The following is a 25,529-nucleotide window of genomic DNA, read 5'->3' as shown; positions in this document are numbered from 1 at the left end:
TTATTAAGTGAAAAAAAAAAAAAACTTTTGATGTCGTTAATAAATAATGAAGGTAATAAAAAAATTTTAAATGTTTGCTTAGTTTTTAAATGTAATTATTCTTTTAAAGCATTCAATTTATAATTTATATTTTACTTTAAAATATAAAAATTGAAATTTCATTTTTTTGATTATTTTTTTTTTTTGGCAATTTATTTCCTTCCTTTCAATCCTTATTTACACAAAATAATTTCTAAAAATATCCAAAATTTAATTTCGGTCGACGAAAATAATAATAAATTTTCATAAATCCTTAGGTAAAAAGAATTAAAATATAAATTTGATTTGCTTTTATGACAGCAATTTATTTAATTCCTGACCGTAATTAAAATCCACTTTTTCTTTAGTTCCTTTTTTTGGTAAATTTAATTTTGGCAAATCCATTATTTTAATTTCTTTTTTAAACAACTGACTGATATTTCGCCCAATGAGCTAGAAAAAAAAAAAAATAAAAACAATTAAAATAATCTGTAGGACACCAAAAAAAAAAAAAAAAAAAAAAAAAGAAAAACGAACAAAACATACCGGATGTGTAATCTTTTTAAAAAGATCTTTCGTTGATTTATCTAATTTGTAACTCGTTTTGAAATTTTGACTTGATAAAATTATTTTCTCATCAAATTTTTGTAAATCCTGTTGATTCACATTTGGAATTTGCATTAATATCTTGACTATTGAGGGAAATTTCGGTCTGAGTAATTCGTAAAGTTGAGCACCTGAAAAAAAAAAAATTTAATAAAATCATTTTCAAAATTAATAAATTTTGCATTTTATTTTTAAATATAAAATAAATATTCTAACCTAAAGTCAATAACAATCCTTGCATGGCTTCCTGATGACCTTGAATTTGCAAAGCTTGCAAAACGGTCGTCATGACGTGATTTGCAATTTCTTCGTTTAAAATTCCATCGTTTGAAAGTTGACGTAAAACGCAATGAAGTAAAACGGGAGCTTTGTAAATAGCACAACCGTCACTCCAAGAAATAAATCTTTAAAATAAAAAACATTCGTTAACACAATTCTCAAAAGCGGTAAATTTTTGGAAAATGCCTGAAAAAAAAAATTGATTTTGTACGAACCTTAAGAGAGTGATGATAATTACGTGTTGAGTACTTTCATTTCGAATGAGCATCAAACCCAACTCGCTAACGGTTTCCGCAAAAGCTTGATTTACGTTTCTAAAAAATTAACAAAAAAAAAAAAAATTTATTTTAAGGTAATCAATGGCGACGACATATTAAACCGATATTGTTTGTAACCTTTGACCCGAGGATTCCGTCAAGTCATCCTGTTCCATGGCATCACTGTCTAAAACGCTGTCGCTATTTCCACCGACCAAGCATATGTTTATCACGTCGGAATATTCTTTTGTGATAATGTGAGTGAGCTTTTCATCTACCACTTCCTGTGCATCGGAACTTTCTTCCGAATTCGTAGATTCCTGTCGTAATTGCGAAATGTGTTCCCATTTTTTTGTTAACCTGGTTAGCACTACAAAAAAAATTTGGCTTAAAATTGAGAGAAATCGAATAATTTTTTTTATTTATTCTACAACACTTACTGTAAGGCATAAAAATACTGAGAACGGGAAGTAGGACGTCTTTGTAACACACTTTCGGACACGACGGTATAAAACTTTTAAAAAATGTTCTTATCACGGCTCTCAATTTAAAATCGGGAACAAACTACAAAAAAAAAAAAAAAAAAAAAAAAATGATTTATTATCATTATTGTGAGGATGATATAAATTCCACATGAACGATATTCACCTCTAAATTACTGAACAAACTATTTATTAAAGCTAGTCCCAATTGAGGGATTTGATAAAAATCTTTTCCTAAACTCGGACCGATGGTTCCTAAAAAAAGGTACGAATTCGAATGTACGGTTTCTAAAAATTGTTGCATTCTATCCAATGGACTTTGAACTTTAATTCCCGCGTCCAGTTGATCCGATTGAACGTTGCTTTGAGGAACCAAACTCAAAAGATTAGCCTTTTCATTTTCCGACATTTGAAAAGCATCTTTATAACCCTAAAATAAAAATACATAAAGTAAAAATGAAAGAGTTTGCTTGGGTGCGAAATCGAGAGGAAATCTTACCTCGGATATACGCGACAAAGTATCAGGTGCCCATAATGCATTCAAAACTTTGACCAAAGACAAAACATTTGGTAAAATTGGTATAATATGTGGCGTCGCAGGATTTCTGTATATCGGATTTCCGGTGCTTGTTCTATCGACGACAAATCCACCCCTAGCAGCACGATCTGGATCTTCAGGCCACGTACTCCTGAAATTTCATAAAATAATGCGACTCCATTTTGATTTTAATCCAAAAAAAAATTTATTTACTCTTTTCACCTGAGCAAAACCGAAAAAAATAAATGAAGACAAAACAGTAGGTGAGATCGATTTTTCCCATTTATATCTTCTTGACTAGGCTCTACCGGAGGTTTATCCAGACCGACCAAAGCCATAAAATCAGAAGCCGATCTGTAATTTACAAATTTGTTTAAAATAAGTGCAAATTATATAATTTATGTGTGAGGAAAGTTGAAAAAAATTTACCTGAAAGCATTCTCCATTTCAAACCACATATCTATCCCGGGTTTCATGAGTTCCCCAACAAATTGAGATTGTTTATTGTAATCGTAAAAATGATTACATATGAGAAGAAGTGCTTCTTGAATGGTTACTTGTTCCATCTTGGAGAGTTGTGGATCCCTAATGATTGCTTGAACCGTGGTATTTATTTGATCAAACAATGGTAATAATAAAAGCGGATACCTCTGACCGATTTTGACTAATAAAGCACCCGCGTGCCTTCTCACGTTTTTCACCGCCCGAGAACGATTTTCAATCGTTTGTCCCGGTAGTAAGAAAACGGATGCAGCAAAAATTTTATCTAAAACCCTAAATAATAAAAAATTATACGTTACTATTTGAATATATTAATGAATTCAAAAAGTTATTCCATAATAAGTAAATGTATAACCTAGGTAAAATGCTAACGCTTTGTTCTGCCGTTGCCATAGAAAGAAAAACAAATAATGCAGATATGCAAGATAATAATTCAGACAATATAAGGGGATCCAGTGGATTGAAATTTAAACAAAGTTCCAAGAGTTCCAAACCAGAGAAAACGCTCGGTCGTGAATGACTTTCAATATGTACTAAACGATTTAAAACCCGATCCAACGTCTAAAATAAAAAAAAAAAATGTCTTAATTCATAAATAAATATTCTATCTCATTTAAAAAAAAAAAAAAAAAAATTTGTTTTACATTAACTAATCCATCCCATTGCAAATATAAAGGAGATGTGTATGTACAAAAATTTGTTTTATCAGAAGAAAGTTGAATGACAGATTTTTGCAAAACAGATCGAAACCATTTTTCCACATATGAAAAAGTAACAAAAGGTGCAATCTAAAACAAAAAAAAAGAAAGTAAAATGAGTAAAATTTAAAAAAAGGTTCACTTTACTTAATATTACTTACATCCGTTGCTTTTCTAAATATTTCTAAAAGATCAGTTCTGGTTTTGAAAAAAAAAGCATTAAATTCTTCCTCACTGTCGAAATCAAGAAGAGCCGTAGTGTCCTGATCATTAATTGGATTTCTAGAAGTTGGGTAAAATACCTGAAAAAAAATTATTTCTGTAAATAATTCTTCACTCTTTCTCAAATTTTTTCACATTGCTTACTTTAAGTATTTAAAATAAAATATTTTGCTTTTATCAACATCACAATTTTATTATTACCCTTATTATTTTCGGAGCAGCAGTCTCGAATAATTCTGGAATATACTTTTTAAAAACAGGATCTTGACTTATGACTGGATTTTTAAAAAAACTAGACCAAGTTGAAATTGTGTAACTGATGATGGTTAAACTTGGATGTCGAAAAAATGTCAGCATTATATCTAAAATTCATCAAAAACGAATACAATCTAATTCCTTATCCCTTTAGACTTTTTTACACAAATCATATAATTTTAAATTAAAATTTTAATTATTATTAAAAATACAAAAAAAAAGTTCTTGAGCTATAGGAAAAAATAAAACTGTTTAATGCTTACTAAGGTAAGTATTTAAATATTCTGAACGAGTAAATGAAACAAAATCTTCTTTTCCGCATAATGCAGTAAAATAAGTTCCTAATCCAGTTAATACCTAAATAGTAAAATGTAATAAAATCAAAAGGTATATTATTATAAATAGCATAATCAACTTTAGAGTAATGAAAGTAATATTAAAGAGTTCAGCCTAAGTAAAATGTTTAAATAGGTTAAAGCTTAAAATGAAGAAGTGTTCATGCTACACTTATAAAATTAATAAAATTCCTACCTGAATAAGTTTTTTTAAAAATAAATAATTGTTTTCGTTTAAACTTTTTGTGCTAACTTTATTGGCAGCATCCAACATAAATTGAAGAACTTTAAGATCGAACCATTCGATAAAAAATTTTTTTTCTTCAGGATTTCCTTTCCTTGAAACGACTTGAAGTAAACAATCGACAGCATTAATTTGAAAATGCTCATCTTCTAAAAGAGCACAAAGTATTTTAAGTAAAGCATTATCATTATTTGTGAAATGTGTATAACTTGCCCATTCTAAGAAACTGGATAAAGTTGTCAAACCAGTCTACAAAAAGTTATAAATTCTATTTAAAAAAAAAGAAATTTTTAAAAAATTTTTTATACTTTTGTATAGTTTAAAATAAATTTTATTTACTTGAACAACTCTAAAATGCTGATTCCCAGCCTCTAAGTTTCCGATTGATTTAAATAAATCAATATGGCAAGTAATTATTTGTATTAAAAAAGAAAATATATCTTGCATGTTGGTAGTTAAAGCTTGATAAATATCTCTTCTTCTTTGAGTAGATTCTAAAGTCTGAAAAATAATAATTTTAAAATTAAAAAAGCTGCTAGTTTTTATTATTATGTTAAAAAAAAAATTTTTTTTTAAAGGCTGGTGCTAACTTGTAAAACTGCAACATCTTCACACAGTCTTAAAAAAATTAACAAAACAATTTCAGATTGAGTTGGTCCTTGTAAACTAGCAACATTTAGTTCAGTCAATAATGAAGGCCATTGCTGTGGCCATTCCCTTTTAATCATTTCAACAATTATTCTAGAAAGACCATCTTTTACATATGTTTCTTTTTGTTTTCCATCCATCAAGAGCCTCATTGTGTTTTCCTGTAAAATAAATAATTTTTAACAATAAAATAATTATAATTTGAAACTATTTGACAAAAATTTTTCTGCAATAACCTTAATAAAGATTTTTTCAGGTTGCGATATTTGATTCCATCTGAATTTAACGCAATGCTCCATTAGTTGTAAACCAAAATGCACAATGTACCCATGAGGAGTGTTTAGTTGAACTAAATACAAACCAACTTGGGGTGCATAAGGAGAATTATCCTGAAGTAAAAAAAAATTTTTTTTAATTAATGAACAGAGTTAAAAGTAAAAAATAATTCAAATTGTAAAATAAATTCAGTAAATTACCTTAAAATTTTCATATGCAGTATATGCTTCCTGTCTAGCAGATTGTTCTGCGACAGGATTCATAGTAATTTCTAATGCTCTAATAAGCTCTCCTGTTATTTGGTCAATCATTTCTGGAGTAGCCATCCTTATACAATTTGATAATTATTATTTAATTAACAAAAATGAATTTAAAAATGTTTTGTATTTCCTGTCCGAATTTTTCTTGTCAGCACATTGTAATTTACAAAATTTTATTACAATTATTTTAAAATTGTACGTATGAGAAATTTATAAAAAACTGCAACCCGTAAAATATTTTTTTAAAAAGAAATATTAAAAGAATAAATTTTATAATTATTTATTCTCTTTACTTAATTAAAAAATAAATAACATGATAACTTGGTTTTAAACAACTTAAATACCGGTTAAACAAAAATTATCAAATGTATTAAAATTAATAGGTATAAAAGTTAAAACAAACTCTGTAATTAGTGTAAAGTATAAAAAATTTTTTAGTAATGTTTAAACGATTAGTAAAATTTAAGTAATTATTAGTAAAAATAAAAAGAAATTAAAATTACACCAAAAGCATTTTGAACAGTCTTTTTTCAAGCAAATGCAACAAGACGAACTTTATTTGAAAAGTTTTAAATTTGCAATACAACGTGTTTTGAGTCACGAAAGTTTCTTAAGCTTTTTAGAAAAAAAACAAACTAACCTGTTTAAATTTTAAAAGCATTATAATTTATTAAAAATTAAAAAATTTTAAATATCAAATGCTAAACTTTCAAACATTTTATTTAGGTAATTAGGCTTTATTAATTAATTTTTTAATTTTTATCACTCTTAAAACCTAAGTATAATTGCGTACATTTCAAAAAGGGGCTAAACGCACATATTTTTAATTTCGCCATAAATTTAAACATTTAATAATGAACGTAAAATATTTATTAGTGTTTACGTTTAAATAACATTTTAAATATCATTCACATGAGGGTAAAATATTCGTATCGGGGCGATACCCCAATTGTGGGTATTATTCAATTAATTTTTTTTTATAATTCATATTTAGCTATATCTCCCGGTTTTAAATGTCTAAGAATATTTAAATTCTTTTTTAATCTGTTTAAAATAATAATCATTCTAGCAGCTTGTATAAATCTTGCAAGGCTGCAATACCTTGTAAACCATAAATGAGTTTTTTTATCAAAGTTATCAGAAAACGTTTGTGATGGTAGAGGCTAGAAATTAAAAAATTATTACTTATGAAATTTTTTTAAAAAAAGAATAAATAAACGATGACCTAAATTAAAATTTACTTCATTTAATTCTCTTATGATTCTTATTCTTTTATTCAAACCATCTGAATTTTCATACATGCACTCTGAGGGCTGATTAAAATTTGTTACATTATAAATTTTTTTATAAAATTCCAAATGTTCATTTCTTTCATTAATTATATCTTCTTCGATTTTATCGGAATTTTCAAAACCGATTACAGTGTGATGTACTAAAGAAGTTTTTAAATTTATATTTTCTTTTTTATATCTAATCGCTTTCATTTTAAATTCAGCACATTTGTCTTTGTAAGCATTGTACCTAGATTCAAGTGGTTGACCATCTGAACCTAATTGATTAATTTTTTTTTTTGATATTTTTTTATTGATCATTCAAAATGCAATCTATTAAGTGATGGTTTACCTAAATATTCATAAGTTTGATTATTTTGTTTGACACGAGGAAGAAAAAAAGATTGTTTGTTTTTATTCATCACTTATTTTACCAACCATTTACTCTAAAAAAAAAAAAAAAAATGAATAATGTTGGCAATCAATTTTAAATTTCAAAAATTAAAAAATTCTTTATTTGATCATTTTTATCAAAATATTTCTTTTCGACTAAATTTTTTACTTTTTTTTTTTTTTAGAATAAAATAAATAATATGAAACTTGATTTGTTTTCAAAAGGAGATACTGTACTATTGGTTGGAGAGGGAAATTTTAGTTTTTCTCTTAATTTATTAAAACACAAACTTCCAATATTTTTAACGGCTACTTGTTTTGAAAATAATATTTCATACAATCAGCAACAAGATAATATTAATTATTTAAAGTCTCAAAGTAAGTTTTTTTTTTTAATTATTAAAATTTTATTCAGTTCAATAGGTTAAAAATTTTGTAGCATTTACATTAATTTAAAAAAAAAGTGAATTTAAAACTATTAAAAATTATCTATTAATAAAACATTTAATTTGATTTCAGATGTTTCGATATATTTTAATGTTGATGCTACAAAATTACATGAAAATGAAAATATTAAATATAAAAAATTTTCTAAAATTATTTTTAATTTTCCTCATATCGGAGGTAAAATGAAAATACATTTAAATAGAGAATTGTTAAAAAATTTTTTTTCAAGTTCTAGCAAAATAATTGAAAATGATGGTTTTGTCATAATTTCATTATGCAAAGGTCAGGGTGGAATCCCAATCGAATCGCCACAGAGAAAATGGAGTGATTCATGGCAAATAACAGAATGTTCTGCCCATGGAGGTTTTGTATTAATTAAAGTCGAACCTTTCAACAGAAACAATTTCAAAGAATATTCTTGCATTGGCTACAGAAGTCAAGATGTTAAATTTAATTTAAACGGAGCTTTGGTTTATTATTTTATAAAAAAAAAATTACCATACGAAATTATAACTGACAAAACGATATCGGATAAATTAAATTCAGTTCCTTTAAAGGAAAATATTAGCGTTTCGTATTTTTTGTCGGAAATGTATGCTAACAATCCGTTGAAAAACGAAAATTCACCTTTTACATATTTAAAAAATATTCTATTTGAAAATATTGAAAAATTTGTGGAATCGACTCATTCGAATTTTATTACTTTCTCATCGGATGATATTTTTAAACAATTAAATAAATTACCTACTTACGATTTGGAAAAAAAAGACTCGATGAATCAAAATGAAATATTATTTTATCCGAATATTATGGATATTTTAAATTTAATTAATAAACTTTGTAACGATTGTGATCTCGACAATAAAATAATTTTCTTTCCACTCATGTATTTTATAAATGAATTGTCAAAGGATTTCATTAAAATGCCACCGATTAAATTTAAATTTGTAGTGGTTGGAAAAGATATTATAAAATTAATAAAAACCTACTTTGAAAGGTTATTAAAAATATTTAAAGAAGAGTTTGTAATGTCCATTGGGAAAACAAAACAAATATGTCGGAACTACTGTGAGGGAAATGATTTGTCATTAAAATCAGAAACGACCGTTATATTTGAAAAAACGAATGAGTTATTCATTCCAGCAATCTTATACGAATTAGAAGGAAATAAAAAAAATTATGAAATGTGTATCATGGATGTGGATAAAACGTGCGAAATTTTATTTAAAATTAAAACCTGGAGAGAAATTTGGAGCGAAGGGAATAAGGTTATCGTCGTGGAAGAAGAAAAACCTACGTTAAGGCAATTGATACTTTTTCCAAATTCGTACGAATTCGACATCACGTTAAGATACGGGGAAGAAGACAAATATTCCGTTGAGAAAATATACGAAACGTTTTGGAAAATCGGTTGGGAAATAATTGAAAATGTCAAATTAATAAGCGAATATAAATCGGAAAAAAATAATTGGTTTAGTAAATGTTACAGAATAACGTATAAATCAATTGATAAACCTTTATTTAGAGAACACGCCATTAAAATTCATTCAAAATTAATCGGTCCTGCTTTAGAATGTGCAACGAACGTTTTTGTCGGATGAAAACAAAAAAAAACAATTTTTTTTTTCTTTCGATTTCAGTTAAGTTTGACGGTGGTATAATAAAATGATAAAAATAATAAAAATTACGAGATTGGCATGTAAAAAAAGTTTTTATTCATCGTCTTCTCCTATCATAAGAAATTATTCCAGACAAAATAATGATAGTCAGGTAGCCGTTGCTGTGAGACCCCTAAAACCTAAAGGAGTTACAAGCACGGTAAAAACCGTTTTAATTCTTTCTTTCTTTCATTTTTTTACGTTGTCAATTAAAATAATGGGCTAAAAGGTTTTTTTTTTTTTTCCTTTGTAGGATAAATATTTTTTGGATTATTGTAGCGTTGAAACCTTCGGAGGGAAAGGTGGTGACGGTTGCATATCATTTTTACAAATTTGGGCGAATGAAAAAGCAGGACCCGATGGAGGAGATGGCGGTCATGGTGGTCACGTCATATTCAAAGTTTGTATTTATTTCTTCTGTTTTTAGTTTAAGTAAAGTTTATTCTGTTTAAGTAATACTTGAAATGAATACCGTAGGCATCTTCGGAAATCAAAGATTTAAGTAAGATACCAAAAGTTATAAAAGCTCAAAACGGTGAAAGAGGTTTCAATAAAGATTGTTTTGGAAAAAATGCCAAACACGAATTCGTGACGGTGAGAATTTGATTATTCATGTAAGAAAAACCATTTAAAATCATGTAACGAACTGATACCTTATCCAGGTGCCCGTGGGAACCGTTATAAGAAATAGCAATGGTATAATAGTAGGAGATTTAGACGAAGAAAATGCAATGTTTATAGCGGCAAGAGGAGGATCGGGGGGACACGGAAATCATTATTTTGCATCGTCAACAATGCAAAGCCCACAAGTTGCCGAATTGGGAGCCGATGGAGAAAATTTTAAATATACGCTCGAAATGAAAACAATGGCGCATTTCGGTTTGGTAAGTCTGATGACCGCCATATTTTTGTAAGTCGGCTCAAGAGATACAATAATGATTAACGTTTCTTTTTCAGGTCGGTGTACCTAACGCCGGTAAGAGCACACTGTTAAGAGCAGTAACGAGAGCAAGACCGAAAGTGGCACCATACGCTTTCACAACTTTAAGACCACACATCGGAATCGTACAATACAGCGATCACGAACAATTAGGAAGTGAGTTAAAATAAAAACCCATAAAAAAATCTTCGAGAGAAAGAGAGAGAAAATTAACAAAGTTTTTTTTTGTTTCCCCCCCCCTCCCCAAACAGTCGCAGATCTTCCAGGTTTAGTCGAAGGATCTCATAAAAATGAAGGATTAGGGATACAATTTTTAAAACATGCAGAAAGATGTCAAGGACTCTTGTTCGTCATTGATCTATCCATACAAAATCCAATCGAACAATACGAAATGTTACAATACGAAATATTAAAATTTAGCAACGAACTCGGTCACAGACCACGCGTCATAATCGGAAATAAAATCGATTTACCGGAAGCTCGAGTAAGTTTAAACCGCGCATGCGCACACGCACAAAAATAATAATAATAATTTTTTGTTTTTTTTTTTTGTCGTAGGACAATTTAAAAGATTTCGAATCGAAAGTGAAAGATTATCCCGTATTTGCAATATCAGCTAAAACCGGTTTAAATTTATCAAATTTTTTAAATTACATAAGAAAAATGTACGATGAAAATCAGAGAAAAAACCGTTAAAATTATGATAATAATAATAGACGACATTGAATGGATTTGTATTAAATAAAGTAAATTCGATTTGATTCATAAATACTTTTCTTTTTTTTTTAAATCTCATTAACAATAAAAAAAAAAATTATTTAAAAATTTTTCCTTGACTGAATTTTCTTCCCTTTGCATCGCATCCCGTCCAAGATAAATATTGTTTGACGAGGGATTTTGTTTTTTCATCATTCGGATTTAATTTTTCCCACGAATACGATTCGTAATCAACTTGCCAATCGGGACTCAGTGAAAATATCAAATCTTGACCTCTCCAAATCCATATCCCGGATATCGAACTGTCGTTGTTTTCACCGAAAAGACAAACGGACGCGAATGAATTTTTCCTCATTTTTTCCAGCCTCTGATACATTCCCGTTATCAAATTGCAACTCATGAAAATTTGTTTCAATTCTTCCGGGTATTTGTATTCGGAAAACCAAATGGAATAATTATCCAAATCAATTTTTTCCCAAAGATAAGGAATTGATTTGTCTTCCGAATTATTCGAATAAAATCTTTTGAAATCGTCCAAATCGAAATGACTTTTGGGAAAATTAGCAAATGGATCTTTTTCTTTCGATTCCTGCGGGGGGATCCCCGACTCTGCATCCCCGGACTCTACCTTTTCCTTGTTTTGTTTGTTCGCCTGTTGTTTTCCTTCCCCGCTTTCTTTTTTACTTTTCCCCGAAAGGTTTTTGTCCACGTAACTCGGTTCGACTTCGCATAATTTAATTTTCCCGATGACGTTTCGAACGTGCGACTGTTGGGAAATTGTATTAAACCATCGATTGACATTTACGTATTGTTTCCTTTGTTTAGGATCGAGAACTATTTGATACAATGGTAAAAGAGTGGAAAAAATAGAAATGTCGGCCAACGAAATCCTTTCACCGACCAAAAACGTTTTCAATAACAAAATGTCGTTTAATTTTTTCAAAACCGAATGAGTTTCCTCTTTCGAACGTTTGATGACTTCCCTGATATTTTTCAAATCGAAATCGATGCCCGTCATGGGTAGGACCCAATTGTACACGAGAGGAATCATTTCCGATTCGGAAAATGACAACCAATTTAAAATTTGACATTTTTCACCGTGAGTACATTTTTTCAGGTTTTCGTTTGAAAGGTACCAGGATATGGCGTTGCTACCGGATAAAGTAAAATTATCATTATCCGTCATTATCGGCAAACGGTTGGCAACACTTTTTAAATTTTTCAAGGCACTTAAATTAGTCGTCGGTTGGAAATTTAAGGTGGTGTTCGAATATTTTGCCGCCAAAAGACACTGATATGTTTGAAAATTATTGGGGGGGGAATACAAAGTTTTTCCCGATTGAACTTTTACTTTTTCACCTGAAGAAAATTATTAAATTTAACCTTGAAAAAGGAAAAAAAAGAAAAAGAAAAGAAGAAGGCTTAAAAAGAGATAAATAATTTACCTGAAGAAGGTGTCCCGACGACGACTTGACTTCCTTCTCCTAGTTTAGAAGATGCAAATTTTCTTGCTGCATCCATGGCTTCATTCAAAGCGGAAAAGTTCGAACCTGAACCTTGAGCAGATTCTGCTTTTCCACCACCTTTTCCTTTTAATAATGGTGATACGTGATTGACCCAATCACCAGCTGACAACCCTTGACTGTTGGCAGACTATAATGGCGATAAAAAAGTTTTACTTGGTGGCAAATTTTAAAACATTTAATTAAAAAATTTAATCAACGTACCTTTGGCACGGAGGCTAAATAAAATATTTTATTTGCATCCGGATCGACGCTGAAAAACATGGCGGCCGTATTTGGCGATAATGCTTTGACTTGTTTCAGAGCCGTATCCACGGCTTTATTGTTCGAAAATGCTTTGACTTCGGCCACGATAAAAGGTTTATTAAGGTTTGCTTCGATTATTTTTTTAGCTTGTTCCACGACGCCTGCAGCTAAAGCGGCTTTATTCGCTCTTTCTTTATCGTCCAATTGTTTCTTCAAAACCTTCAGGGCATTTCTCAATTCTTCTTTTTTCCAATACGGAATGACGGCGTGTGAAATATCATCGGTGAGTGATATAATTTTTTTCGGTATCATTTTTTGAGCAGACGAATCGTTCATTTTTTGTTTTATTTCATTGACTTCATTTTCAAGAATGGCTGCTTTTTTTAAAGCTTTGCTTGCTTCCGGTCCGGTTAAAGCAACGATACGTCTAATTCCTTTCGCTATGGCTTCTTCGGAGGAAATGACGAAATCGCCAACGTGACCCGATCGATGAAGATGACTAAAATTTAAATGAAAAAAAAAAAAAAATTATTATCGATTTTTAATAAATCGGAAAATGAAGTATTATTCTAAATGTGAATCAACTTACGTGCCACCGCAAAACTCTGCTGGAACCGACATACCCAAAGAGCTGCTAGGATTTGCTACCAAATCTTCGACGGCTGCTCCTACACTTACGATTCTTACTGGGTCGGGATAATGTTCGTCGAACATTGCACGAACTCCATTTACTGTTTTGGCAACTGCCAATGGCGTGTTTTTAGCAAAAACTTCACAGTTTTTAGCAATAACTCGTTTAACTGAATCTTCGGCTGCTTTAATTTGATCAGGTGTCATTGCACTCTACAAAAAAATCAATTTTCCATATATTTAATATGAAAATTATTACATTTTTGTGTTCGTGATCTATTTCATCCTAATAGTTACCTTATTGGTAAAATCAAATCGAAGCCTATCGGGAGCTACGAGAGAACCTTTTTGTTCACACCCACTTCCTAAAACTTCCCTCAATGCAAAATTAAGAATATGAGTTCCCGTGTGGTTGTTCATAACCAATCGACGACGAGCGGTATCTAAATGTAACACAACAGTATCTCCTTTTTTGAAAACCCCTTCTGTCGTTCCAAAATGAAGTACGTAACCGGCCTTTACTTGTACATTGTAAATGCTAAATTCTACGTTTTCGTCATTTTTTTTAATCATGTATCCCTCATCGAATATTTGACCTCCTTGTTCTGCATAAAATAAAGTGCGATCCAAAAGAATTCCACATTTTTCTCCGGAATTAATGCTGTCGACAAATTTCTTTTTGTGTCGTATAGCTGTAATTTTGGCTTCACATTTCTGGAATTCTGAAAAGTTACATTTTGTTTAAAAAACTTTATTTTGTTACAATAATTTAAATTAATTAATTTAATTAACATTTACCATATTCCGCATTTTTATCTTGTTGTTTAGCTTTATAATTATATTTAGGAGAATCATCAGTAGGAGGAATTTTCAAATTTTGTAATTCGGTGATAGCGTGAACATCCAAAGCTATCCCGTCATCGACTTTTCCCTCTTTTCCTTGAGAAAGCAACTGCAAAAGTTGTAAAAAAAAAAAAAAAAAAAAATGTAATTTAACTTCTAGATGTAATTTAGTTAAATATAAAATAATTAAAATTTACTTGAGCTTGTTTTCTTGCTTCTTCATATCCGGTCATGTCAACCGATAATCCTTTTTCCTCCGCCATAAGTTGAGTCAAATCAACGGGAAAACCGTAGGTATCGTAAAGCCTCCATGCAACATCTCCAGGCAAAACTTTCGATTTCCCTATTTTGGCAATAGTTCTATTCAAGAGATTTCTACCACGTGAAAGCGTCTTTAAAAATTGTTCTTCTTCTTCGTTAATTATTTCCATTATGGTGTCTGGATCTCTTCTTATTTCAGAAAAAGTATCTCCTAATGTATCACACACAGTTTTAACCAAACTTGAAAAAAATTTAGGTTTCGTGTTGAGCTTTTCTGTACCATAACGAATAGCTCTACGCAAAATTCTTCGAAGTACATAACTGAAAAAAAAAATATTATTATTAAAACAAAATTATTATTGTTTTTATTTATTTTTTGATTTATGTCTTACCCTCTTCCAACATTATCAGGACGGCCGCCATCAGCTAAAGCAATAGTTAAAGTTCTTGCATGATCTGCTAATACTCGATAAGCCATATCAATTCCATCGACATCTTCAGCTCCAACTTTACCCTTATAAGGAGGTGAGCCTGTTCCCTAAAATTTAAAAAAAAAAAAAAAATCATTATTAATATGTAATTAATTTTTTAAAATAAATTGAGAAAGGCTACAAACCTTTTGAATAGCATCAAAAAGTGGTGTGAATATATCAGTATCATAATTTGATCTTTTATTTTGAATAACGGAAACCAAACGTTCAAATCCCATACCACAATCGATATGCCTTTTAGGTAGAGTCTTTAAGCTTCCATCTGTTTCTCTATAAATTAAAAAATATGAAATTTTTTAGAAAAAAATTGTTATACTGTTTACAAAAAATAAAATTTAAAAACAATTTTTTACCTGTTAAACTGAATAAATACCAAATTCCAAATTTCCAAAACATCCGGATCATCTTGATTTACCAAATGTGATGCATTTCTGTTTCCGATTCTATCATAATGAAGTTCGGAACATGGCCCACATGGTCCTGTTTCCCCCATTTCCCAAAAATTGTCTTTCATATTACCAGGTAAGACATGGCTTTCTGGCACCCTAAATTTTTAAATGACATTATTTTGTGAATGAAATAAAACCATTAAGAAATTTTTAAGTGACATACCCTAAGTCGATCCAAATTTTTTTACATTCACTATCAGGCTCTAAACCTGATGCAGAATCACCGCCAAAGTAAGTAACATAAAGTCTGTCGGGTGAAATATGATAGACAGTGGTTAACAATTCCCAAGCCCAAGCACAAATTTCTTTCTAAAAAAGAAAAGTTGAATTAATTGAAAAATAAAATTAATTTTTATTTAATAAACAAAAAAATAAAAATTTTTTACTACCTTAAAGTAGTCTCCGAATGACCAATTACCCAACATTTCGAAAAATGTATGATGATAAACATCTTTTCCTACATCATCCAAATCATTGTGCTTTCCTCCAGCTCTTATACATTTTTGAGTATTTACAACTCTTACCCATTTTGCCATATCACTATTTGGATCAGCTGTACCCAAAAAAATGGGCTTAAACTGAAAAAATATCGAGTTAATTTTTTTTTTTTTCGATTAATAAAAATTTTTTAAAGAAAATTGTAGATGAATTATTTCAAAAAGATGAACCTGATTCATTCCAGCATTGGCAAATAATAATGTAGGATCATCAAGAGGTATGGTAGATGATGAATGAACATATTGATGTTGTTTTTTTTTAATAAAAAAATCTATGAAAGTTTGTCTAACTTCTTTAGAACTTAGTGGTGGCATTTTGAAAGCTAAAATAATAATATGTTATTATTATTAAATTGTATTATTAATCCACGTCACTTTAAAAAAAATTTTATGAACCATTTATTATTAAAAAAAAAAAAAAAAGTAATAAATAAAATTAAATTATTTTTCCTGACAGCATATGGTTTTAAAAATAAAATTACTTTTTATTATGAAATCAAAACAACGTGGAATTTTTTGAAAAAAAAAAAAAAAAAAAAAATTACCCGATTTTAAATTTTAAATTACACTAAAAAATTATAAATTTAGAATTTTCAAACTGATGAACCATATGTTAAAAAAAAAAAAACTTTTAAAAACTTTTTAATAAAAAAAAAATTGTCAATGTTTTCCTTGAAAGTACCTTATGATACTCACTAAAGAATTACTGACTACTGACACTCAGCCTTAGGCAAAAACCCTTGCTCTAGTTCTCTATGGTTTAAACTCGTTATTTATATTTTATACGATCGGAAATTAAAATTTAAAAACAAAAATTTTATTTTAAAAAAAAACACAAGCAAACCTTTTTCCCTTAATGTTGTTTCCTTTACAGGTTAAAAAGTGTTCGATATGCCAAAAATTGCACCTGGAATATTATATTGCAAGCTAACATTACAAAAAAATTTATTTTTTACGGACATTTAACCGAAAATCATTTTTCTTTTAAAAATTATTTTATAACAGTATTCAAAATTTCGTAGGGAAACAAATAAAAGAAATCATTCACAAATTTTTAAGTTTAAAATTGAATTATATAAAATTTCATTAAGCGTTACGCAAAAATTTATAAAAATGTCAGATCATGATATTATCCATCTTATTATAGATTCGGAAAATTTAAATAAATAAGAAAAAATATATAATATATTTCTTTTACGTATTATTATTATTATTATTATTATTATGAAATATTTTATAAATTTGTTATTAAAAATAAGTACCTGGTAAATATTATTGATGAAAATAAAGAATAAATTATCCGGCGAAATTAATTAACGTTTTAAACGTTACAAACGTGGTTTTAGAATAGTTTAACCGCGGTCAAATAAGTTTTACTATCATTATTATTAATAGGGGATTTTTATTTTATTTAATTTTCAATTTTACTTTTTTTTTTTAAATGAGCTCATCTAGCTCTGACGATGAGAGTGATAATCTTGAATTTTGGAATAATTGGTATCCTCCAAGAGAAAATGTCGAAATTGTTTCTAGAAATGTAAATGAAAAAGTAGTATTTAGTGATAATCACAATTATAAATATCATAGCACTTTGAGAGGAGAAGGCATGATTGGAAATTGGATTCCGCCTTATAATTTAAATAAAGACGACAATGGCAGGTGTCAAAAATATAAAACAATAGAAAACGAAGATACTCAATTAAAAAATAGTAATAGTCCTGATGATAATTTTGAACAAACGAAGAAAAACCCAGGTGTGAATGACATTAGTTGGGAAAAAGTTTTAAATAAAGATTGGGGAGAAAGAGTTGAATTGCATGACGTTTCACATTATTGTGATGATAAATTATTATGGGGAATAGTGACACCAGGATCTTTTGGTTAGTTTCTTTTTTTTTTTTAAAATTAATTGCAATACTCACTCTTATTTAACTAAAATGTATACTTTTTATTAGGATCTTTAAAATTATGGATTAATGATTATGGTAATTTATGCGGATCAGCCGATGGTAAAATATGTAAAGAAGGAAGTGCAGAAACGACAATAATCACCATTAATAGTGCTGATCTTGTAAAGAAAATGCTTAATTTAAGTAATATTCAATGGTAAGTATGTTTATTTTAAAAAAATGATAAAAAGCTGGGCTTAAAAAAAAAAAAATAATTTTTTTTTGTTAGGAATTCATTGATCGATGTAATTCTTCGAAACAAATCTTCATTAAATTTTGATGCTTTTAACAGTGTAGATGAGGATAAGATGAATTCTTTAGATAAATTATGGTTTTATATTTGCAAAAGAAGACATTTTCTATCAGATCAATGCATGCTTGTTAAATTAAGCGGTGCTGTTAAATCGTTAAAAGAATTCAAAATAATACCAAAGGTAATCGTTCAAGATATTAGAAATATAAATGGTCATCCTATTACATAAAATTTAATTTCCGACAAAAGTTTTACTCGTTTCATTAAAAATATCAAAAAAAAAAAAAAATTAATTAAAATTTTATTATTATTATGAAAGTTTTTATTAATTATTTAATTTTTTTTATAATTTTGATCATTCGTAAACTGAATATTACATAGACAAAATTTACTTTCATCTTTTTCCTCGACATTATTCCTAATTCTTTCCCTCACCTCCATATCAAATTTTGTTTTTATCCCATCCCCATAATCACCGGCAAATTTGTTCATTTTCTTATACTCATGATACTCTTTTTCAAAATGTGACACCATTTTGCACTGTTTGATATAATCATGGAATAAGAAAATTAAAAAAATATGTACATCTTACCTTATTTTGATATTTGATTAAATTATGATTACATGTTGAAAAATATAAGGAGGTAATTCTTTGGCTTTTTCCTGTCTGACATCTTCCATGTAAGCATTGTAAAATACCATAAAGTCTCTATATTTTAAAGCCTTAAGCATTTTTTCAATCTCCGATAATTCCCTGTAAAAGTTTATCATTGATGACAATTAGGGGAAAAAGGTAATAATAATAATAATAATTAAAATATTTACGTCGTGTTGGGCAAACTGTAAACTCCACTAAGTTGATGAGTTCTAAGTAAATGATGAAGTTTAAACAATATGTAAACAATCCATTCTTTGGCTTCGACTTCTCTTTGTTTCATTTCGATTGCATTATTCTTATTTTGACTGGCCTAAACACACACAAAATTATATAAAATAATTATTTCAAAATAAATTCAAATATTTTAATTTAGTTTGTCGTACTACCTGAGCCAAACATTTGAAATTTTTATTTTGTTGTGCTACAAAAGAAAGCCAAGACCTTAAACGAACAAAACTAAAAATGCCTGAACGAGTCCAATATCCTCTCCAGTTTTTCTGTATCACTGTTGCCATTGCATAATAATAAGCCCAACACATTTCGTGAAACTTTTTCTAAAACGATTTTGGAGAAAGTTGAAGTAAAAAAAAACATTAAGAGAGAGAGAGAAAAAGAAAATTAATTGTGACACCTTTAATAGAACCCTGTATAAATTTCTTCCCAAAAATGCACGCCAATTTTTTTGTATGCATGTTGCTTTTTCATTAACCAATTTAATATGTTTTCTTTCAATGTAACCACGAAAATGTTTTTGAATTATTCTTGCATTTACATAATATTTAACCGAATATTTTTCTGCAAGTCTGAAAAAACAAATTTATAACAATTTGTAACAAAAAAAAAAAAAAAATAATAAAATTTATTTTAAAAATAAATCCATTTTGTTTAATTATGAATACCTATGAAAATAAATAAATATGTTACATACGAAATTCGTTTGGATATTTCATCAATTATATTTTCAGCATCTTTTAAAAAATGAGCTACTGAAGCCATTTTTAAAACGTCATCAATAAATTAATTATTTATATATATATATATAAAAAAAAAAATTCTAATATTACAAATTAAAAAAATTGTTTTTAATTTTATTTTGTTATTATTATTATTATTATTATTGGCATTTGTTTTTGAAACTTTATCAATTATAAGGAATGATTTTTTTACAAAATTGATATAAAACAAAAAAAAACAATTTATTCTAGTTTTCCATAAACATTTACACCATTTTTTCACAAAATATTTAAACTGAAGTTATTGTGAACGAAAAGATATGAAATATGTGTAAAATATTTCTTTTAGCAACCAAAGTATCGATAAAAACATTTAAAAGTTTAAACAAAATAAAAAACTAAATTCTTGAAACGATTCTTAACCGAATTTAACGGTGGGGGGAGGGGGAGGAAAAAATTTTTTTTAATTTTCCGTTTCTATTTTTTATAGCTTTTAAATGTGAATCCGTATAATATTTTCTTTTTTAAAAAAAAAATCACTTTTTTTATTAATAAGTAAATGGAAAAATATAATTTTAAATTAAATAAGTAACTGGCAATTTTTCAAATAATTTATTAAGTAATAATTTAAAATGAATAAAATAATAACGGAACGTTCGAAAATTATTTAAATTTTTATTCTACTCCCACGTTCTTCATATCACATATTCCCTTCGCATTGATTGTGTCCTTAATTCCACGTTTTAATCGTTCAATTAGGGTATGGTGGTCGAATAGTTTTTTTTTTTTTTATTTAACAACATTATTTTTTTTTTTTTTTTACGTCATCATGGTTTATTACTTTACGAGCAACGGTAAGTTTTTTAATTATAATTTTATTTAATGTCCTTATAAGTCTCTGGTTAATTATTATTATCATTTATTGTTTTAGTGGTTACACCACCATTTACGCTCTTCATGGGTTTCGACAAGTACGAAAGTAAGTTATGCGTATATATATATATTGCTCTTGATTCGAATAATCGACTCTTAAATATTTCATCAATCAATTACGTCATCATTTAATTTGGGTATCTGTAATTTTGTCTTGCATTTTCTAGATGAAGAACTGATTAAATGGGGATGGCCAGAAGATGTTTGGTTTCACGTTGATAAAGTTTCATCTGCTCATGTTTACTTAAGATTAAAATCAGGTCAAACGATAGATGATGTACCGCAAGCAGTCATTGAAGATGCTGCACAACTTGTTAAAGCAAATAGCATTCAAGGAAATAAAATGAATGATATTGATGTTGTCTATACAATGTGGAGCAATCTGAAAAAGACTGACAGCATGGATGTAGGAGAAGTTTTTTTTTTTAAAGACAAAGAAGTATGTTTTAAATATGATTATTAACAACTGACAAGTCCTTCATTCCCCACAACTTATTTGTATTACTTAATTAAACAGGTTAGGAGAATAAGAGTACCTGAAAGAATAAATGAAATAGTCAACAGGTTAAATAAAACTAAAAAAGAAGGACATCCAGATTTTAGAAGCGAAAGAGAACAGAGAGATAGAGAAGAAAGAGAATTGAGAAAAAAATTACTTAGAAAGCAAAAAGAAAAAGAAAAAGAAGAGGAAGCGAGAAAGAAAAAAGAAGCAGAATTACGAAGTTATAGCACGCTGTTTAAACCGGAAAACATGACATCGAATCAAGGCGATGGCTACGACTCGGATGATTTCATGTAATTTAATTTAATAACTATCTATCTATTAAAATTGTTTCTTACTTCATACAAAAACAAATAATAATAATAAATTAGAAAAATAAATGATAATTTTTTTTAAATTAGATAAATAAATATAAAAATATATATATATTTCATTTACAATAAATAAAACAATTATCGCTCCCCTTTATCAGTTCTTTAATCATGTATCATCATTATTATTTTCAAATTTCATTCGATACAAAACGTTTGTATAAATTGTGGGGGGGAAGGGGGTGAAAAACAATTGAAAAAATCATTAATTAAAAATATCATCCCTTTCACATCCAAAGTGATCATGTTGTAAATTTAAAGAATTTAAAAAAAATATTTTTATCGGAAAAAAATTAAATTATTATTATTATTATTATTTGGAAATAAAATGATTATTTTAATAAGTGGGATTTTGAAATTAATTTCAACTATGCATTCCCTGCTTCTTTTTGTTCATTCCAAACCTTTTCCAATTCCTTAACATTATCATACCCGTGAGATGCAATCACATACTTGTAACTATACAAATTATAATTTTTTTTATAAAAATAAAAATTATCAGAGTGAAATAATTGGATTCCAACCTTTTGCGCCACAATGCCCAAATATATATCGTCAAATTTAAAATGTTTCGTGTAAAAACTACCATAGTATAATTTAAAAAGAGCATTTTTTGACAAAATATAAGATCCTGCCGTGACGTAGGGAGGCCATGAATTATATGGATATTCTTTAAGGGAAACATACCATTTACCCATTTTATGCCTGTGGGGAGACGAAATAAATACATAACCTGTATAAAGTGTGATATTTTCAGGTAGATCATAATTTACAACGTACCTAATTTCATTCCCAAACTTTTTCTTTTTAACACTTTTATGATTTTCGGACTTGAGGGAGGGGAAATTAAGATAATCGGGGTATTTTGTAGGATTTCTTAAAAATCTTAATACATTTTTCGTACTGACATACATGTCATCATCGCTGAAAAAGTAAAATCTCGATTTGGGACAAAATTCAGTAATCCATTTAATTCCACTCATCGTTTTTATCGTATTGTTATAATACGAATCGATAAAATTTAATTGAATTATATCTCCATATTTTACACTCTCCCCCATGACCATATTCATTAAATTTTTATCTGAGGTACTACCCAATATGAACAAAGTGTAAATTTTAACATCTGAAAATCTATTTTCGAAACCCCATGTTCTCCTTATTGTTTCCCTCCTATCGAAATGATCAATACTCGATTTTACCATGTAAACAAGTCTCGGTCTATTTCCATCCGTACATTTTTTTCCATTCGAAATTACATAATCAAAATTGTATGTGTTTATGGGCCTTACATCAGGGATCAAACCTTTTTCTAATTTGTCAACAAGTAAGGTTACATTTACATCGTAGGGATAATTAAAATTTGTGAGATAATCTTTTTCGAAAATTTTTGAAAAGAGTCCTAAAAAATCTAATAAAAAAACGACTACAATACCTCCTATTAAATATTTTTTATCCACTGGCATAAACATTTTCATCAATTTGAGACGCATCATCATGATTGAAAAATATTGATTTATCTGAAATGTATTTAATGAAAATTAATTTTAACTCCAGTTTAACAAAAATTTGTCTCTTACATGTACAAGCTTACCTTTTTCCTTTTTCAGAGGCACTTTTGTTCATTTTATAATTATTAAGTTACATTTTAATAAAACAAACTTTGAGTCCTGAAGGTTAACATTATTTTCGACACATGATGATAACTAAAATAAAATATATGATTAAATAAAAATTCGAGAAGTAAGAAAAATACTTTAAATAATAATTTCGTTTTCGTACCATTAATAAGAATTCGTTTACTTTAAACAAATCACAATTTTCTCCAAATTTTCAAATCATGATTTTTATTAATCATGATTTTTCTCTCTGATAATTTTTTAATTGATACCTGAAAAGAAAAATTTTTAACTAAAAAACCTTAAACCTTAAACCTTATAATAAAAGTTATGATTTTACCATAAATAATAATAATTGAATTAAATAAATTGAAATTTGTGTTATTTAACCGTAATAGGTTTGACAAACGCAAAAAAGATGACGAATCAAAGTAAATTTTCAGTACTAAAAAAAAATTTAAAAAATCAAAGTGGTGGTAGTTTTACCATTTATTATCAAATGAAAATTAAGTGTAAAAAATTTTCGAAAAAGGTTCACCAAGTAGAAAATCAATTTTTCCCGCTTTTTTCTCATCAACATAAAGTTAAATTCGTGACAACATAATAATAATAATTATGTCTAATAGAAAAAATTATAAAAAAAATAAAAAGGAGGGTTTATAAGGATAGGACTCGATAACTGTCCTTACTCGTGAAAATAACCGACGACCTTTTGTTATTCTATGACTTCACAGCCTTTAAGATTTTAATATTTTTTAAGTGAAGACTCTATGAAAAAAACCAATGGCGCTTGTCATGCAGTTTTTATTTTAAGTTTTAAATATATATTTTTATTATAAATCCATGTACGTTAGTCGAATAATTGTAATATTGTTTATAAATAATTTGAAATATAAATAAAATCATGGTGGCGGTAAGTTTTTTAATTTTTCTCGAGCGTAAATTAAAAATTTTATCGATTGACATTAAGTTTCCCATGCTCCAGGCTACCCATTTTTTTAGCTCAATCAATCAGTTTTTTTCCCTTTTTTTTCTGGAAAAAAAAAAAAATTTTTAAAAAATCACGTGTGCCCATATGCTAAACATTCCGAATCGAACATTAAATTTGATGTACACACATACGTAGCCTTTTATTCATGGGTTGGTCTTAAATGATTTTTTTTTCCCTCTTTTTAATTGCCTTTTTTTAAACACGTTTATATTATTTATACGTGTTTGTTTTATTTTTAAAACTTTTATAAATTTTTTTTTTTGTTTGTCACTTTTTTTTTTTTTTATTTAAAAAATATTTTTTTTTTTTAAAACTTGTCTTGGACTTTAAAAGGGTGGTGTGGAGTGGAAAAATTACCACCCACTTGCAAAAAATTTCCCCTCTATTTCCCCTCATTTTTCTTTTTTTTTACATAAAATTTTGTTTCTGTCACATAATTTAACTACCTAACTTAAAAATAAAACTTTAAATATCTCTTCTTTTTTTTTTTTGTTTCAGGCTGATGATGTTGATAATTTAATACAAAAAGATTTTTCATATGCTTTGGAACTTCTTAAAGAAATGAATGATAATGCAGTTCAAGTAGCACATTTAGTTGATGATATGTTAGATAGAGTTAAAAGAGGTGAATTATCCACAGCCAAAGGTCTTAGTTTTTTAGAAGTTAAATATCACATGCTATTAAGCTATCTCATTAATTTGACATATGTCGTATTGAGAAAATGCACTGGAGAACCGATAGAAGCTGATCCAGCCATAGGTAATATTAATACGCATCGACAACAACTTATAATTATTTACTAAAAAAAAAATAGAATCGAGTAATGGAAAATTTTCGGCTTTTTGTTACAGATCGATTGGTAGAAATTAGAACTGTATTAGAAAAAACAAGACCCATAGATCAAAAATTAAAATATCAGGTTGATAAATTAGTTAAAGCAGCTGTAACGGGAGCAACATCTGAAAATGATCCGACAAATTATAAAGCCAATCCGGACAATATGTTAATAAAAGTATGATTTGATCGAGATGGTCGAGTTAAAAAAAAAATCTAATGAGTAATAATAAATCATTCTCCATTTTTTTTCAGGACAACGAAAGTTCTGAAGATGATTCTGGAGAAGAGAAACCAAAGAAAAAAGGAGGGGAGAAAAAATACGTTCCTCCAAAATTATCATCGGTACCGTTCGGTAGGTTTTTGAAAGTTTAAAACCGAAAAAAAAAAAAATGTATAACGTTAAAAAAAAATTTTTTAACATTAGATTTAGAAGATACGGTAGAGCAAAGGGAAAAGAAACAATGGAAAGAGCTAAAA

At 28.1% G+C, this 25,529-nt stretch overlaps 11 protein-coding genes across 11 annotated transcripts; 4 read left to right on the top strand and 7 right to left on the bottom strand.

Moving 5' to 3' along the window:
* Nucleotides 1-330: 330 nt before the first annotated feature.
* On the bottom strand, nucleotides 331-5,685 carry Phum_PHUM278190 (Exportin-5, putative; the record flags this gene model as incomplete). Its single annotated transcript, XM_002426762.1, has 20 exons — nucleotides 331-471; nucleotides 565-755; nucleotides 841-1,028; nucleotides 1,119-1,217; nucleotides 1,299-1,530; nucleotides 1,601-1,724; nucleotides 1,809-2,072; nucleotides 2,142-2,331; nucleotides 2,403-2,534; nucleotides 2,610-2,954; nucleotides 3,037-3,242; nucleotides 3,326-3,469; nucleotides 3,541-3,681; nucleotides 3,803-3,963; nucleotides 4,120-4,213; nucleotides 4,388-4,684; nucleotides 4,775-4,936; nucleotides 5,026-5,244; nucleotides 5,320-5,472; nucleotides 5,560-5,685. 20 exons carry the CDS (start codon nucleotides 5,683-5,685, stop codon nucleotides 331-333), a joined length of 3,609 nt encoding a protein of 1,202 aa, XP_002426807.1.
* Nucleotides 5,686-6,596: 911 nt separating this feature from the next.
* Nucleotides 6,597-7,312, bottom strand: Phum_PHUM278180 (uncharacterized protein; the record flags this gene model as incomplete). The annotated part of the gene is made up of 3 exons (XM_002426761.1): nucleotides 6,597-6,782; nucleotides 6,861-7,168; nucleotides 7,243-7,312. 3 exons carry the CDS (start codon nucleotides 7,310-7,312, stop codon nucleotides 6,597-6,599), a joined length of 564 nt encoding a protein of 187 aa, XP_002426806.1.
* Nucleotides 7,313-7,354: 42 nt separating this feature from the next.
* Nucleotides 7,355-11,024, top strand: Phum_PHUM278170 (uncharacterized protein; the record flags this gene model as incomplete). Its single annotated transcript, XM_002426760.1, has 12 exons — nucleotides 7,355-7,363; nucleotides 7,469-7,661; nucleotides 7,803-7,938; nucleotides 7,960-8,616; nucleotides 8,728-9,316; nucleotides 9,501-9,548; nucleotides 9,642-9,788; nucleotides 9,866-9,982; nucleotides 10,051-10,272; nucleotides 10,346-10,484; nucleotides 10,580-10,812; nucleotides 10,887-11,024. 12 exons carry the CDS (start codon nucleotides 7,355-7,357, stop codon nucleotides 11,022-11,024), a joined length of 2,628 nt encoding a protein of 875 aa, XP_002426805.1.
* Nucleotides 11,025-11,142: 118 nt separating this feature from the next.
* On the bottom strand, nucleotides 11,143-12,231 carry Phum_PHUM278160 (elongation factor 1-gamma, putative; the record flags this gene model as incomplete). The annotated part of the gene is made up of 1 exon (XM_002426759.1): nucleotides 11,143-12,231. The coding sequence occupies one exon, from the start codon at nucleotides 12,229-12,231 to the stop codon at nucleotides 11,143-11,145; it is 1,089 nt and encodes a 362-aa protein (XP_002426804.1).
* Nucleotides 12,232-12,467: 236 nt separating this feature from the next.
* On the bottom strand, nucleotides 12,468-16,300 carry Phum_PHUM278150 (Alanyl-tRNA synthetase, putative; the record flags this gene model as incomplete). The annotated part of the gene is made up of 12 exons (XM_002426758.1): nucleotides 12,468-12,698; nucleotides 12,773-13,313; nucleotides 13,404-13,657; nucleotides 13,742-14,166; nucleotides 14,243-14,396; nucleotides 14,485-14,869; nucleotides 14,941-15,086; nucleotides 15,165-15,309; nucleotides 15,393-15,584; nucleotides 15,652-15,797; nucleotides 15,878-16,066; nucleotides 16,157-16,300. The coding sequence occupies 12 exons, from the start codon at nucleotides 16,298-16,300 to the stop codon at nucleotides 12,468-12,470; spliced, it is 2,952 nt and encodes a 983-aa protein (XP_002426803.1).
* A 1,291-nt stretch (nucleotides 16,301-17,591) lies between these two features.
* Nucleotides 17,592-18,416, top strand: Phum_PHUM278140 (uncharacterized protein; the record flags this gene model as incomplete). The annotated part of the gene is made up of 3 exons (XM_002426757.1): nucleotides 17,592-17,865; nucleotides 17,941-18,091; nucleotides 18,164-18,416. 3 exons carry the CDS (start codon nucleotides 17,592-17,594, stop codon nucleotides 18,414-18,416), a joined length of 678 nt encoding a protein of 225 aa, XP_002426802.1.
* A 126-nt stretch (nucleotides 18,417-18,542) lies between these two features.
* On the bottom strand, nucleotides 18,543-18,919 carry Phum_PHUM278130 (uncharacterized protein; the record flags this gene model as incomplete). Its single annotated transcript, XM_002426756.1, has 3 exons — nucleotides 18,543-18,553; nucleotides 18,580-18,727; nucleotides 18,812-18,919. The coding sequence occupies 3 exons, from the start codon at nucleotides 18,917-18,919 to the stop codon at nucleotides 18,543-18,545; spliced, it is 267 nt and encodes an 88-aa protein (XP_002426801.1).
* A 4-nt stretch (nucleotides 18,920-18,923) lies between these two features.
* On the bottom strand, nucleotides 18,924-19,841 carry Phum_PHUM278120 (uncharacterized protein; the record flags this gene model as incomplete). Its single annotated transcript, XM_002426755.1, has 5 exons — nucleotides 18,924-18,941; nucleotides 19,036-19,155; nucleotides 19,232-19,399; nucleotides 19,477-19,648; nucleotides 19,774-19,841. The coding sequence occupies 5 exons, from the start codon at nucleotides 19,839-19,841 to the stop codon at nucleotides 18,924-18,926; spliced, it is 546 nt and encodes a 181-aa protein (XP_002426800.1).
* Nucleotides 19,842-20,627: 786 nt separating this feature from the next.
* On the top strand, nucleotides 20,628-21,530 carry Phum_PHUM278110 (coiled-coil domain-containing protein, putative; the record flags this gene model as incomplete). Its single annotated transcript, XM_002426754.1, has 4 exons — nucleotides 20,628-20,652; nucleotides 20,730-20,777; nucleotides 20,899-21,170; nucleotides 21,249-21,530. The coding sequence occupies 4 exons, from the start codon at nucleotides 20,628-20,630 to the stop codon at nucleotides 21,528-21,530; spliced, it is 627 nt and encodes a 208-aa protein (XP_002426799.1).
* A 442-nt stretch (nucleotides 21,531-21,972) lies between these two features.
* On the bottom strand, nucleotides 21,973-23,103 carry Phum_PHUM278100 (beta-1,3-galactosyltransferase, putative; the record flags this gene model as incomplete). Its single annotated transcript, XM_002426753.1, has 2 exons — nucleotides 21,973-22,309; nucleotides 22,385-23,103. 2 exons carry the CDS (start codon nucleotides 23,101-23,103, stop codon nucleotides 21,973-21,975), a joined length of 1,056 nt encoding a protein of 351 aa, XP_002426798.1.
* A 1,024-nt stretch (nucleotides 23,104-24,127) lies between these two features.
* On the top strand, nucleotides 24,128-25,424 carry Phum_PHUM278090 (something about silencing protein sas10, putative; the record flags this gene model as incomplete). The annotated part of the gene is made up of 4 exons (XM_002426752.1): nucleotides 24,128-24,136; nucleotides 24,713-24,974; nucleotides 25,067-25,227; nucleotides 25,305-25,424. 4 exons carry the CDS (start codon nucleotides 24,128-24,130, stop codon nucleotides 25,422-25,424), a joined length of 552 nt encoding a protein of 183 aa, XP_002426797.1.
* Between the last annotated feature and the right edge of the window lie 105 nt (nucleotides 25,425-25,529).

Source organism: Pediculus humanus, genomic scaffold (assembly GCF_000006295.1).
Source record: "Pediculus humanus corporis 1103172107659 genomic scaffold, whole genome shotgun sequence".
NCBI lineage: Eukaryota > Metazoa > Arthropoda > Insecta > Psocodea > Pediculidae > Pediculus > Pediculus humanus.
This window is presented reverse-complemented; position numbering and strand designations above follow the sequence as displayed.